Raw genomic sequence first — 15,713 nt, 5'->3', positions numbered from 1 at the left:
TAGTAACCATATACAATAAAAAAAAGAAGAAAAAGAAAGACATTCTGGGATTGAAAGTCTACTTGCTTGCTGCTGCTCCCTCTTAGTATAACATTCTGGTGCTGAACACTGCTTGGCTATGTCTCATCCTTGATAGGGGAGTTGATCACCACACAGGCTGGTCCTTCACGAGAAAGGGCCACTGAACAGCCAGCCGGAGACACTAATCCGTAACCCAGGTGAGATTGTTCTCCAGAAGCTGTGAACAGAGAAGCAGTGAGGGTTCTAGGTTCTGGTTCCAGATGGCGGGCCTTCTGCAGCCTACTTCGATGAGATGGCCTCAGTAGTGGTGATGTTCCTGATCCTTCTACCCTCAGCTTCCGGCTGCGTGTTTTGCATGCAACCCAGTAGGAACATCATGAACCGTTACAACACGCTGTGCACCAGCTACAAGAAGGCCTTCGAGACGTCACAATGCAGCACATACCAAAATGAGAAGGTCTTCATCACTTTGGGTTTAGGTAGGTGTCTCGCCCATCACCGCACTGTGCAGCAGAGTACCTGGCCCCCCTCCACGGCCACTGTGGATTTCTAAAGTCAGGATATTAAAGTACTATCTGGAGCAGAAATTGTTACACACAAACATGAAGTACAGTCAGGCCATGTTGCTCCAGATGCTAGGTGGAGGTCCTAGAAACCCCAACGCCCGAACATTTTCACTGTGTGAAAGCAAGATGGGGATTGTACACGCAAGACATCTCTCAGATTTTGCAAGCGGCTCAGGGCTGATCTACTATCAAGACTCCTTGCGATCCCTCTCCACCAGCTGGACACCTTGCAGGATCTGTCTACTAGCTGGACACTCCTCATGCCATGCACACTTCCTGGACTCATCTTACAACCCGCCCTCATAGTCCCTGCACACTAGCCGGACACCAATAGGTCCCGGCCCGCTAGCACGATTCATCATGGACCTGATGACTAGCTGCACTCCTCACAGGCCAGAGGCAAATGATGGCAACAGAGCTCCATGTTAACAAACCTTAAGTGAAATGGAGCGGCCCGCAGATCCAGAGACAGATTCTCATGGACATGACAGTGGCTTGTGGATGTGCCTGGTTTAGAGACGGACCTCAAACAAAATCTAATTCTCTGGGTGAGAGTTTCACATCTCGAAGTGCATAACCTCAGTCAGTGGGCGTAAACCTCACACATCCACGCACATGCATACTCATTTCCTACGTTTGATCCATATCTAGGAGCAGTCTGACTTATGGGGCACGAGTACCACACTTTAGGCCCCGCCATTGATTGTGTGTGAGTCTGGAGTACAGTGTCACTCAGCCACTGCTTGTGAGTTTCACAACTGAGACCATCATCTTCCTCATTGGCAGCGAGTCTCACACCTTGACCATAATCTCCCTTATTGTGTGTGAGTCAAACTCATCTGAGCCCAACCTCACTCAGTGTGATTCTCACAACTCAATCCATGAACTCCTTCCCTGCGTAAAGTGTCTCATATCTGACGAAGACTCTTATGTGGTGCCCTTTATCGCATCTAAAACCATGCTCTCACTCACTAGCAGTGAGTTCCACACATTATTTTTTTGTGTGTTTAATCGCTATTTGAAACAATTTTTGCAAAGAGGCAGATGAGACCAAGTTCCATTTGAATCCTCCTTAATTTGTGGGGTTATAGACTGAGTAAAAGTGGGTCATTTGCGGTTGGTAAATTTCTTGAGCTTGATTCTTGTTCCAGGCCCAACGCTTGTAAGATCTTAGCAACCGCTATAACAAGTTTCGTACTGTGTCTGTTCATCAGCCTTGCCCACCATAGTTCCTCGTCATATAACCTTATGTGTTCCATATGAGAAGTCAAGTAATGAACAGGAGCCCAGGCATGACAGTAGAAGATGTTTAATTCTTTCTACGGTGTCCTCATTTTTACAAAAAAACGACCGCTGTTGGTTAAGGATTGACCCCTGATTTTAAAAATGTCCTTCCTTTTTAGCACGTTTAGTTGTGCTTTCATGTACGTGGCACGCACAATTCTGTCTGGAAATGTTCCCAAATACTTTCTTACTTCATCTGCCATTTGTGTATTAATAGTTGGCAGATGCTTCGTCTGTTTGTATTTTGAGGATCCCGTCCCACCGTATACATTTCAAGTTTACTTTTGCAGGATCACGATCAAGTTCTTCTAATCAGCTTCCTATTTCACCAGGAAGCTTTAGATCCCGATAGAGTGGTTCTCTATCCTCCCTCAATTTCCTTCTTAGTCCCACACATTTGACCATCCATAGCCTCCATCATGAATGCGAGTTCCACACCTTGGTGCGCAGTCTCACTTAAAGTGATTGCACCACCTCACTCATTAGGTGTGAATCTCACGTCTCCCACCACAGTCACTCTTTTAGTGTGAAAGCCACATCTCCGAGCACATACCCACTCATCTAGTGGTACCAGTGGAAAAGGTTGTATTCACTGAGTATACAGCCACACCTCTGATCATAATATCCCTTATTGAATCCCAAACCTGTAAGCACTTTCGCACTTGGGTGGGATTCTCACAACACAGTCCATGATCTCACTCCCTGGATAAAATCTCACGCCTCTGAGCACAGTATCTCGCATAGCCCAGTACCACTCTGGGGCAGTTGAAATAGCTATGATGTCTAAAGGGTAGTGGGATGGCTTCCACCTTCGAGGATGTCTCCAACATGACCACTCTTACGTAGCGGACCCAATACCATCACCACTCGTGTGCGGATGTGCTAAAAGGCCACCCCCCAGAAGTGGGGTCTTGTGCGCCTTGAGGCTCTCGGGCGATCTGGCACGTTATTAAGAATTAAAATAAATAAATAAGTAGGCGAACAGGAGTGACCTATGAGCAACAATGGCGGGACAGCTGAAATCCTGGACACTACTTTAGCCCAGCACTGGTGTTATTCTTGCAGAGCAACCAGTTATATGAACAAGGATCCGCGTAAGGTTTCTAAGAGCGGTGGAAGGCGTAGTGCAGCAGTCGTCAACCTTTGGCTCGCCAGATGTTTTAGACTACAACTCCCATCAGCCCTTATCCAGCAATGTCAATGGTCAGGGTGTACTCAAGGTGGACTTTTGATTAAGCATATGGCCGAATTACGGCTGAAAAACAGGTATTTGGCTGAACAGTTTCCCCTCCAAGAGACATTAATTGCTGCTTGGACTGTGTTCTTGCAGACATTCAGACAAGCCATTTTCAGATAGCCATTAAAAAGATGAGTATACAAAGGCTGCTGTCACTTTTTCTCTGGTCTTTGTGTGTGGCAGACACCACCTTTCACCTGGTGGCTTGGTGTGGAGAGCCGAGCTGAGGGAAGTCTCTGGTCTAGCATGCATTTTATATGTGGCGACAGGTTAGCAAATCTCAAGAGGAAAGATTGAATTTTCTTTAGGGTCCAGTTCACTTGTTGAAGAACTATGGGAGTCACCTGAAGGCTACTGGATCCACTCCCAACGGTTCCCAATCAAAGTAAGATAATCAAGGGGGTTAACGTGCCTGCTGCAGGGATCCCTATAAGTCCCCATCCCAGTAACATAGCTCAGGAAGTAAGCTGCCTAAAGCAAAGAAATGTATACATCCTATGGATCAAAGGCGAATCAGTGGTTAAGTGTGCCAGCTGCCAGCTGAAAGGCTACAATTCTTGCAGGTACAACTTTCACCTCCCCATGGTGCCAAAATGAGCCCCTTTGACCTGGTTATCTGCTGTACCGTGGTGGGTTTGAGGACTTTACAAACAAAGCCTAGTGATACTCTAACCACAAGGCCCCATCTGAAACAGCAGAAACTATCTTGTACAAAATTAGTTTAAAAATAGGATATTTTCAGGATAAATACACTGGGCCTTATGCATAATCAAGTGAAGCGAATGAGTAAACTGCACCTTCACGTGTCACTGTCACGCTCTGAAACACTTGTGTATGAGCGCGATATAAATAAAATAACATATCATACCATATCACTTGTAAATCTCACAATCAGCACTATTTCTTACTAATAGGTTTCTGCGAAAGACATGGGCCCTCATTCTGACTCAGGCATTAAGGGGTTTACGGCGCCGACCCTTAACGCCTGATTACAAGGTTCCCTTTTGCGGGATGGCTTTTGACGGCTGTTTTTTGCAGCCGTTAAAATCCATGCCGCAAAGGGACCTTGGCGATAATTACGGCACCGTAATTTACGGTGCCGTAATTATCGCCTTTCCCCATTCCCATTATAACCTATGGGGCGAAAATGGGAATGGGGAAGGGTAAAATGGGAAATGGGGATTTACCACCCCACTCACCTTGGAATGGGGCGGTAAATCCGCCAACCACCATGGCGTAAACGTAGTTTAGGCCATGGTGGTAAGGGTACGACCCAGGCGGTAACTTACCGCCTGGGTCGTAATGAGGGCCATGGAGGGCTCAAGTATGGTATCCAGTCATTGTATTGACAACCAAAGCATCGACAGCCAAACCATCTAAAAAAAGCATCTAAACAAAGCATCTAATGCATTTTATTTTAGATGGTAAAGGGTTTAGTTTAATAAAAATGGGTTTTTAAGGTTAGAAAAAAGGGGGATGGGGGCGTCCGCCCCATTAAAAAAAAAATGAACAAAAATGCATTAGATGCTTTTTATTTAGATTCTTTTTTTTAGGTGGTATGGCATTAGATGCTTTTTATTTAGATTCTTTTTTTTTAGATGGTATGGCATTAGATGCTTTTTATTTAGATTCTTTTTTTTAGATGGTATGGCATTAGATGCTTTTTATTTAGATTCTTTTTTTTAGATGGTATGGCATTAGATGCTTTTTATTTAGATTCTTTTTTTTTAGATGGTATGGCATTAGATGCTTTGGCTGTCGAAGGAATGACTATACACCCTCAGTATTCCCTCCTTGTTTTCCCTAGTCTCTTTTTTCCTTCTACAAAGCACTGAAGGTGCCACTGGACACCCTCTATCCCAACCCCCAAAAAATGAAAATACTTGTAAATAGAAATAAATGAATCAAATCCCTCTTCTCAGTAGCGCTGGTGGATAGCATGGCTTTAGCATCACACATGTTTGTATTCAGTGGCATTTGAGCAGTCAGCAGAGTGCTAATTGATGACATCACTCCTGCTGTTTCCAAGCCCGCAGGAGCTAAAAGGCAAAAGATAGGATGGAGCAAAAGGAACATTTAAAGATATGAGTGGCCACATCCAAGTCACACCTATTCCCTCCCTTAGGGCTTGTCTTAGTCCCCTGGGGCCTGTCCAACAAACAAGACCTATGCATGCACAGAGAGACCACATTCTTCAAACCTTTTTGGGGCAAATAAGATGTTCTCTTATTACTTGCACCTGCACCCGTAAAGTAGTCGCCCCCAATTCACAAAGGGCATCAGAATGATTGCAATTCAGATGTCTCCCCCCCACTCACCCGTTTGTACATTTGAGTAAATAAGAGGGTGTTTCTGGGCCTTTGAAAGTGAATCCCGAATTCATAAAAAAACACTACAACAGAATAAAACTGGGAGGATCGTCTTTCTCTCACCAGGCACCCAAAACCTGGAATGACCTACCTAAGAATATACGGAATACAACAAACCTCCTAGCATTCAGGAACCTGCTCAAATCATGGCTCTTCAAAGCGTAACCACAACAGAGACGCACTAGAAAGCCCAGACATTAACACAATGATGAAAATAACTCCAACCTCGCCCACTCTCAAATTGGACAAACACTCGAGCCAAAGATCCAACCTTTTGACAGAGCATAAGACATCATGGAAAATAGCCACAAAGGAAGGCTGCAGAGACTGACCACATACCTAGACCCAGACGAAAGCCCCAAGTGACTCTCCCACTCGTACGTACGGGACGAACATACCCAGATCGGCAGACGCATCTAGATAGACGTTTGCCTGCGTCGCATCTGGATAGGTTCGATTGAAGGATAACATACCCGCGCCCAGAAAAAACGTGAATGTTAACATGTGCCACACCTAGAATTGTGAACACCAGCCTGCGTAGCACTCAAATGGAGGGGTCTCTAGACACTAGCTTGTGCTGCATCTGGATGGGGGTGTGAGGGTTGGAATGACCACACCTGGATGGAGTCCTAAACATTGGCCTGCGGCGCGTCTAGATGGTAATGTGAGGGCCAACAGGTGTCACACTCAGACAGAACTATGAATGTTAGCATGGTAAAGGTCAGGTAACCCACTAACCAATATAAGCTCAAACTCTGCATACTTATCTTACTCATAAAACTCACACAACCTTCTCTCGCACAACAAGCCGCACGCACTTCACAACACTGCAACAACACATAAACCGGAACAACAGCACACGCGGACTGACTCCGATCCGATACCCGCACCAAAGCTCAGCACCCGGTTGTTGGGGGCTGCTCCGGATCACCGGGCAGCCCCTTGTTCGGGTCGGGTGGCACCCGACAACATACACACTTCGGCGGCGCCCATGCCGCATACTCAGGGGTGGGGGTTCTGCCCACCCCGCTCCAGAGCACCGGAGCTCCGCACACGTGGCCAGGTCCACCTGGCCACCACGGCCCCGGCTCTGGGGGCACCCAGGCCGGGGTCGCATCCCCATCCTGCCTCACATGGCTGGGGGACCCACAGGGACGGCGTTGCCCGGCAGGGGCACCGTCCGGACGGCGTTGCCCGGCAGGGGCACCGTCCTCAAGCTGGGCCCCGTCCTTGGGCCCAGCACACGTGGCGAGGCACCATCCTGGCACCAACACAACACACACACGCGGAGTCAGTTTCACTCGTGACTGCCGAGCCGGAAGCGGCTCGGAGCTTTTATTAGGTTGGTCACATGGGTAACCATGTGACCACACAACACCGTGGAATGTACCATGGCCCCTCACAGGGGTGCCATGCAACACTCCTCCTTTTTCATAACAAAATACAAAACCCCAAAATCCCACCATAACTACCACTACTACTACTTGAGCCACTCTACTACTTTACACACCCTTTATTAACCTGGGTGAGTGGCTCTCATGTCCCTGAACGGCACCAGTGAGGGCTACTGGCACCACATAAAGCACTCGGAGTCTACAGGTGCGCACCACACAACATTGCCCACTAACTGGACCATTTTAAGCAAGTCCGTGTCTGCAGGCTCACAGTCTTCCGGGGGAATGGCAATTATAATGTCCACCGTGCGCATGGAGTCGCCGGAAACCAGCTCGCACCCTCACCAGAGTTCGGTCAGGACATTCACAGCAAACAAACCGGCAAAGCCGCACCTGGGTAGGCCCAGGGGCCACATCGGCCAAGTCCACAGTCTTCGGGGGAGGCCCCCTCCGTACGCCTCCTTTCCTCTCCAGGGGCAGGCGGCAGGCAAACACCGGTGGTAGGGTGCCCTATCTGCAGGCACCTCCCAACACACCCATCACCAGCACCTGCTGCGCCCCCAGTCCTCTCCTTCATGCCTGCCCCTTTTTTTCTTGCCGTTAGGGGGAAGGCAGGCAGCCCCCCTTCGTTGTTGCAGCTGCAGCCGCCACTACTCCCCCCCCAGATGGGAGCGGGGCAGCCGACCCCCCCCCCATTGCGGCGGATGCCGCTTCATTGCCTGTAGGGGCAGGGCAGGCAGCTCCTCTGCCCGCTCCTCAGAGCGAGCACTCCATCTTTCTTGCGAGCCCCGCTGGTGCTGGGCCCGCCTTTCCTTTGTCGTGGCACAAAGCCGCATCTTCCTCCACACCGCAGGGCCGGGGAGGTCGCACCAGTCTTGTTTTGTTTGCGGGCCCATTTGGAGTTGGGCCCGCATCATCTCTTTCCGTACGGCGATGGATGCCGTTATTCACACCCGCGACTTGCGGGTTGGGGGATGGGGCAGCGTCTCCTCCTTGCGGCCGACGCCGGGGCACCCTCACTCCCGACGGGGGAAGAGGCAGCCCCCGCGTTCTTCACTGCGGCGCGGGCCGCACACTTCTCCCCCCTCCGTTCCCGCGGCGGGGTACACCGACACACACACGGCCGATGCCGTGGACACTCTCTCCCCCGCAGGGGAAACACCTCATCCCTGCTCCTGAAGGTGGGGGAAGATCCTCTTCCTCTTTGGCGGGCCCTGCCGGAGATGGGCCCGCCTCCGTCCATGCGGCACAGCCGCCGACCTGTTCCGTCTCCCTCGGGGGACGGGGCGGGCAGCTTGCCAGCCTTCTTTTGCGCGGGCCCAGCTGGTGTCGGGCCCGCCATCCTATGTTTGCCGCTCCTCCCCTCCGCGGCTTGCGGGTGGGGGAGGGGCAGCACCTCCTCCGTGGCCGACGCCGCAGAAACCTCTCTCCCCCACAGGGATACGGGGGGAAAGTCGTCTCCGCTCCTCCACATCGCGGGCCCAGATGGAGATGGGCCCGCACCATATCTTCTTCGGGGCACGCGGGGCCCCTCGCCTCGTCGCCATTGTTGGGGGCTGCTCCGGATCACCGGGCAGCCCCGTGTTCGGGTCGGGTGGCACCCGACAACATACACACTTCGGCGGCGCCCATGCCGCATACTCAGGGGTGGGGGTTCTGCCCACCCCGCTCCAGAGCACCGGAGCTCCGCACAGGTGGCCAGGTCCACCTGGCCACCACGGCCCCAGCTCTGGGGGCACCCAGGCCGGGGTCGCATCCCCAACCCGCCTCACATGGCTGGGGGACCCACAGGGACGGCGTTGCCCGGCAGGGGCACTGTCCGGACGGCGTTGCCCGGCAGGGGCACCGTCCTCAAGCTGGGCCCCGTCCTTGGGCCCAGCACACGTGGCGAGGCACCATCCTGGCACCAACACAACACACACACGCGGAGTCAGTTTCACTCGTGACTGCCGAGCCGGAAGCGGCTCGGAGCTTTTATTAGGTTGGTCACATGGGTAACCATGTGACCACACAACGCCGTGGAATGTACCATGGCCCCTCACAGGGGTGCCATGCAACACCGGTGTATACTGAGTTGAAGCTGCCAACAGAACACCACTCCTCTCACTATCCTACTCCCTTCTTCGCCTTACTAACCCATCCCACCTTTATTGTTTACAGATCTGCCTGAGCCCCTGGGGACCAATTCCGTTGGTGACGGTGCGCGGTACAAATACCTTTAACATTTAACCTAAACAGGATGTGCTTTATAATTCCCAGAAATGAGGATCGTTCCCTTCAAACAGTCGCAGAGGGAGGCGCAAATCATGACAGGGTCATTTCTTACCCTGCCATGATTTTTTTGGATAAAGTGTGACAGCCGTGGGTTAAACCGCGGCTTGCAGACTAGCATTTCCATCCCTCAAACGCGGAGGCAAATGCTTTTTTTCTTTGGTCATTTCACCGAGACGGGCCTTTGAACGGCCCCTCTGAGTGAAATGCACTCCTGGGTCTGTCATGCATTAGTGTCGAGAATGTTTGCCAGTGGGCAGGACAGTGCATCTTTGGGCTACACTCCAGACCCTCCAGAAATGCTCTGGTAACTTTTGTGAATAAGGTGACCTGATAATTTCTCAAAGCAGCACAAGTGGAAGGAACACATTCCCTGCTCTGCTTTTATTTTTGCAGCTTTCTGAGAATCTGGCGCCAAGTGCGCTGCCATTGACCGTCCCCTCCACCCCGATAATATTCTCTTTTCATGCTTTACACAATCAGTGCAGTAGATAACAAAAAGAGAAACAAAATAATCAAGGGCTAATGTGTGAGTTTAATTTACTTCGCTTACTATTCTGCTAATAAATGTACTATTTGAAACTCCTTCAGTCAATGGTGAGGGAATTTGGGAGTCTAAGAGGCTCATCACAAGTCCCCCGGTATCTCGCCGGTAATTTCGGCGGGATACCGGGGAACTACCATACTGTCTCTGCAGCCCGATAACCCAGTGTTACCGGGATATTAGGGCTGGCGGAGCAATGCCGATAAAGTCCAATAGCACTCCATGGGAATGGGTTGCTGCAATCACAGGCACCTGTATTACTGGCAATTATCTTCGGGTAGGAGCCTGATCTACAGGGTAGGTCAGGCCTTCAGGTACCTCACAGCCCCTACCGGAAGACTTGTAGTTTGCCGGTCTGGGACGGTGCTGGGGCACGCTGTTAACAGCACCTTATTTCCAGAACTTATCATGAGGGCCTCAGTCTAAAACATCTAAAGGGCAGTGCTTTGGTGGGTGAGTTCCATGTGTGCTGCCTAAATATCACCCACATAGTGTATTCCGAGTCTAGTTGCCAGGACCTACTTTGTACTTTGGCTGGACCCCCAGCCGGGAACTTAGGCCCAAAAGGCACAGTTCTCCTAGCTGGTGGTGAGCAGCCTGTAGCAACCTCACCTGCCTCACTCCCACCAAACACTCTCATCTATGGGATAGAACAATTGTTGTTGTTGTTTTTTGTTTTTTTTCTCTCTCTCTCTCTCTCTCTCTCTCTCTCTCTCTCTCTCTCTCTCTCTCTCTCCCTCTCTCTCTCTCTCTCCCCCCCACCCCCATAAAATATTAATTACATTTTCATTCCATGTATTCGCCCAACCTCTCCCATGAATTGATTGCCTTCTCTTCTCTCTGTGACATTCATTCTTACTCTGGGGCTTTCTCATCCCCTTCCACTCAAGGACTCGGGGTGACCACAACTCATCCACACCCTGTCTGTGTCATTGTTTCCCCCCTTCCTTCCTGTTCCCCACCTCTCTTCCTCTTTCCATGCAAGGTCCTCCAAAGTCAATTCGCTCCCTTGCTCGTTTCTCACTTCTTCCTTTTTAATGTGCCCCCCTCATTCTGGTTGCCTCCTATCTCTACAGCTTTTGCAGTCCTCCTTCCTTTGCCTTTTTTGCATTCATTCCGCACGTTGTTTCTTCCCCTCGAGCACACGTCGCAGAATATGCACCAAACCACCCTATTTCCCATTCTCTTTTCATCCTTCTTACTGTCTTCTAAGTTCTCCCAATCTTCCTTCTCTCTCCTTTCCCACTTTCTTTCTGTTCATTGTCCTCTCTCCCACTCTCCAACTCTCTCCTGATGTCTCTTGAGATGTTCAGCTTGCCTACTCATCACTGCCTCCATCTCACCTGCTGTCTCTCCTTCCCTCCCATAACAGACTCTGAAGACATGGATTTTTTGACGACAAAGACCCACCGAGTGCTCCGTGTCATAGGTAAGGTCTCCCGGCGGAATCCTTGCAGTGAGCTAAATGGTGGGGAGTTTGGAGCAGCCTGATTGTACTTGCAACTGCATTTACCGTTAGCATTATCTCTCTGTTAATGTTCAGGCGCTATTCCCTGACAAGGTTGGTCAACCCTGTCGGTATTGGCCTGCCCCCAAGTTAAAGGCCAGAGGGAAGTGAGCATCCCTTAGAGTGGGCAGGGGTTACATTATCGACTAGGTCCGCATGCCCTGTTGGGCAATACTACCACAGTACTCGCATTGCATACTTGTACTAGTTGTAACAGTTTACTGAGAGGGCACCCTCAACACAGGGAGTTATTTCCCTCCCCAAGCTAAGTGTCACACAATGACGGGTTATTGTTAGTTTTTGTCTTCAGCCCTATCGCCAATTCTTCTAATACCCCTTAGATCCCTCCCCCTGAGCTACCAATGAGCCAAGAACCAGGCCGGTGTACAGGAAATATATTTGTATTTATTTAAATTAGAAGTAATAAACATCACAATAACCTACACATGGCGCCTTCTTTGTGGCTCAAAATTAACTTCTTGTTACACAAATAAATCACACAAAATACAATACTTTTTCTTTTGTTAACAGATTACACTTCAAGAAATAATCAAACTGGTTAATTAACAAAAGTCATTGGGCCTCATTACACGGTAGGCGGTAAGGGTTTACCGGTACCGGTAAGGGCACCGGTACCGGTAAACCCTTACCGCCTTACTACGAGGTCCCTTTGCGGGACCTGACCTTAACGGCTGGTGTTGACCAGCTGTTAAAGTTGGGACCCGCAAAGGGACCTTGGTGCTAATTACAGTACCGCAATTTGCAGTACCGTAATTAGCTCCTTCCCCATTCCCATTGAGCCCCATGGGGCAAAATGGGAATGGGGAAGGGCCATGGAGAAAGGAGGAATTACCACCCCACCAACCTTGGAATGGGGTGGTAATTCCCCTTTTCTCCATGGTGGTACCGGTATGGTACCGGCGGCAACCATGGTGCTAATAGCACCATGGTTTACCGCATAACGTGTAATGAGGCCCATTACATGTGTAATGCTGTGCAATTTCGATTTTCCTGCATGCTTAAAAGGCAAGCGGTTTGGTTTATAGATTGGTATAAATGCATCTGGCAATCATGATTTCACCCACATTTTTGGTTTAAAATAAACACAGGGTGGTTTAGTTCTTTGTTTTCAGAGCCCCCACACTGAAAGGTCTGTGTTTGGGAAGCTGGGTAGCAACATTTGTGATGATTTGAGAATTTGGGATTTCAGACACCCCCTCCACTGAAAGACTTAAAGGCCTGTGTTGGGGAAGCTGAAAACACAGGATTACCAAATACAATTAGAGTCTATAGTTTTCAGTGCACACTGGGAATGAGCTTTGTTAATTTCGAGTTTTAGCAAAAATCACCACGTGGTGTTCTGCCAAGGGGAATTCATTAAATTAATATGTTTTAGTTTTGACCCCTCCCGACGCACTATGAAGGGAATGGATTTAAGGCCAGAAGATCCCTGACCTTTTGTTTGCAGAGGGTTAAATTCTACTTACATAGAAAACCTGTGTTTAAAGTTCAGGAAAACCAGCTGATGTCAGGACCCTCTGGAAGGACAGGGCAGGGATCTGGTCACTCCACTCTCAGAGACGGCCTCCAGCTCTCCACCAAAGGCCCCAGTCAGCTTTTAGGACTTCCTAGAAATAAACAGCTCCACCCAGATGAAATCTACTTTGGTTATTCCTTGCAGCTGTCACATGGTAAGTTTCATCAGCTCTCCCGATGGTAAATTTCAGCAGCTCTGCTCCTTTCTCATAGTGCATCCACTCAATATAGCAGCAGTGACACCACCAAGTTTACAATATTGGGGAGTACCTGACAAGAGTTCTCGCAAATAGGATTGATCAGTTAACCTTCTCCCTCCTCCCAACTCCTATCTCTCCTACCAACTCCAGCCCCTCTCTAAGGATTGGTTTAGGAGTCTGGAGCAGACAGTGGCAATTCCCATTTGCAATTCCCTTTGTTATCATGTCAAATTCTGGGCAAAAATGAGTTGTGTATCATAGTTTTACTAGAAACTGCCATAATATTGTCACAACCATAGCCCCTGGCCTTGGGACTCAGAGTCACTGGCCCTCGCCACAGTGTTTCTGCAAGGCCCCAAGGGCCCAATCATGCCCCCCTCGGCTGTCCTGGAGCCAGTCCTGGCGCCTTTGGTGCCAGGCTCATATGGCAGGTGGAGTTACCATTGGGGAATGGACCAACATGGCTGCCCTCACAAGGTTCGGCGTGGAACTGCACCATGCAGTCTAGCATCCAGGGCGTGGTCCGCCCTGAAGGCACCTGGGATACCTGCTAGCTATTTAAGCCACGCCCGAGCTGAGGCATGCACTTCGCGTTGTTCTGCACTCGCAGCGTGACGTTCACTGAGTCCTGCTCGCAGCATCCTTGGCCTGCATCTATGAGGGAGAAGAAGAACACCATTATTCCTCCTTACCTGTTCAGCAACCAGCTCCTCAATCGCTCCAGATTCTTCCCTGGAGCTCGTCCTCATCCGCAAGCAACATCCTAGAGAGGAGAGAAAAGAAGAGGACAATTAGTAAGCGTTCGTCTTCCGATTCCAACGCCTTCCAGCCTCCGCTTAACAGTCCGGACATCTTCCACGCTATGTTCCGCTTCCATCTGGCCGCATTTCTTCCAGGAACTTCTCGGTGACCTGCAAGGAAGAATAGCATAGGTTAGCCCGATTCAAAGGACGCTCATAGCACCGCGCTTGGCACATTCTCTTACCTTCTCGAGCATCACCCTCCCCATCAGCTCGACGTCTCCATCAACCCTTCTGCATCTCCAAGAGAAGGAGAAGGGTAACAGGGCAACTACTATTGTGGACATATACTCTTTAAGAACTAAAGACTTACCTCAAGAGCTGAGTAGCAGCTGGACTGGACTCCCGGGCCCACACCAGTGAAGTAACTTGGCCTAAGGTATGGCAAATGTGCCTGCTCCTGTGTTTTTTCTGGCGGTGCCAGGTGAACCCAGGGTTAGATGGGAAGACTGGAAGGAAGGATTCAGCAAATATGCCTTAGCAGTGTTTGGTGCCAACTACTCCAATGAGCGCAAGGAGGCATTGCTATTTCACTGTTTGGGAACTGCAGGCCAAGAGGTCTTAAAGAGATTGCCGGAGCCTTCTGACATTTTGGATGCTGGTCCATATGAAAGGACATTAGCCAAACTGGACAGGCATTTTAGAGTGGAGGAGAACATTATATTGGAAAGATATAAATTTGCCACGAGAGAGCAGAAGAATGGGGAAAGTATCGAGGATTTTGTCACGGCTTTAAGGGGCTTAGCAGTGAAATGCAAATTCACTCACTGTCAGGATGAGCACTTGAGAGACCAGCTAATGATTAAATGTTCCAATGACAGTATTAGGAAAGAACTATGGAAAGAGAGGAACCCCACTTTGGATCGAGCAATTGAGATAGCGAAAATGGTGGAACACACAGATAAGTGCATTGAAGTTCTTCAATCGGATACTGTGAACAATGGTAAACCCAAGTTGGATGAGAGTCAGGGTTCAGTGCTGAAGGTGTCAAAGGTTGTTCAGAGGCAGAGTACGTGGAATCCAAGACGCGCCTCGCAGAATGCTAAAAGGAGCGAAGAGAACAGACCGGCAACTGGCAGAGGATGGCGTCAATGGGTTCCTGCAAAAGATAGCAGAGGGATTCCCAAAGACATGAATTCTTTCAAGATGGTTAGGGATTCAGGACAATCCAGAGGTTTTCCAGGGAGAAGATGCTTTAGATGTGGAAGCTTGTCGCATATAGCCTCTGCTAAGGATTGCTTTGCTATTCATATCATATGCAATGAGTGTGGTGTGAGAGGGCACATTGCCCGATGTTGTAGAAATTTTAATGCTGGGTCAAATCAAGTGCATGAAATAAGTGCAAGTTATGAAGATGAGTCATATTGTGAGGATGGCAGAGAAGTGGTATTTACAGTGAATGCTGTCAATGGCAGAGTGAAAATGCAGAAACCTTATGCTGAGGTTGTAATTCGAGGTGTACCCGTACGCATGCTAATGGATAGTGGTGCTGACTACACCTTGATAAGTGCGGAAGTGTGGAGGAACAAATTCGATAGTTGTACTCTGTGGGAAAATACTGTTAAAGCAAATGCTTTTGGAGATGTTCCCATAGATATTATAGGTTGCTTTGATGCTGAATTACAGTTTAAGGACAGGAAGGCCAAAGGTTGTGTGTATGTTACCAACAGAGGGGGTGAATTGTTGTCATGGAGTGATCAAGCTGAATTGAAGATAAGGCTTGAGGCAAGTCATCCCGAGCAGGTAATGTCTGTTGCGGGAGGAGAGCCCACAGAGATACAAACCACGTTATCTGGGAAATTGGGGTGTCTCAAGGGCTTTGTACATGTAATTCGCCTAAAGAAAGGAGCTGTCCCTAAGATTGCAAAACTGCGAACTATTCCTCTTGCTCTTAGAGGAGATGTAGAGGAAGAACTCAAGAGAATGGAAAGAGATGGTGTCATTGAAAAGATAGAAGCATCTGAATGGGTCAGTCCTATAGTTG

General features: G+C 49.3%; 1 protein-coding gene across 1 annotated transcript in view; it reads left to right on the top strand.

Annotated features, from left to right (window-relative positions):
* The first annotated feature begins 299 nt into the window (after window positions 1-299).
* TMEM95 (transmembrane protein 95) overlaps window positions 300-15,713 on the top strand; it is a 141,256-nt gene continuing 125,842 nt past the window's right edge. The window contains exons 1-2 of the mRNA XM_069611622.1: window positions 300-500; window positions 11,059-11,115. Of these exons, the coding sequence (XP_069467723.1) occupies window positions 314-500; window positions 11,059-11,115 (244 nt within the window). The 5' untranslated portion in view covers window positions 300-313. The remainder of the gene's footprint in view (window positions 501-11,058; window positions 11,116-15,713) is intronic.

The sequence above is a fragment of the Ambystoma mexicanum genome, chromosome 1p (assembly GCF_040938575.1).
Source record: "Ambystoma mexicanum isolate Mex_15411 chromosome 1p, UKY_AmexF1_1, whole genome shotgun sequence".
In the NCBI taxonomy this organism is placed as follows: domain Eukaryota; kingdom Metazoa; phylum Chordata; class Amphibia; order Caudata; family Ambystomatidae; genus Ambystoma; species Ambystoma mexicanum.
The sequence above is the reverse complement of the archived record's forward strand: the minus strand, read 5'-3'. Positions and strand labels throughout refer to the sequence as shown.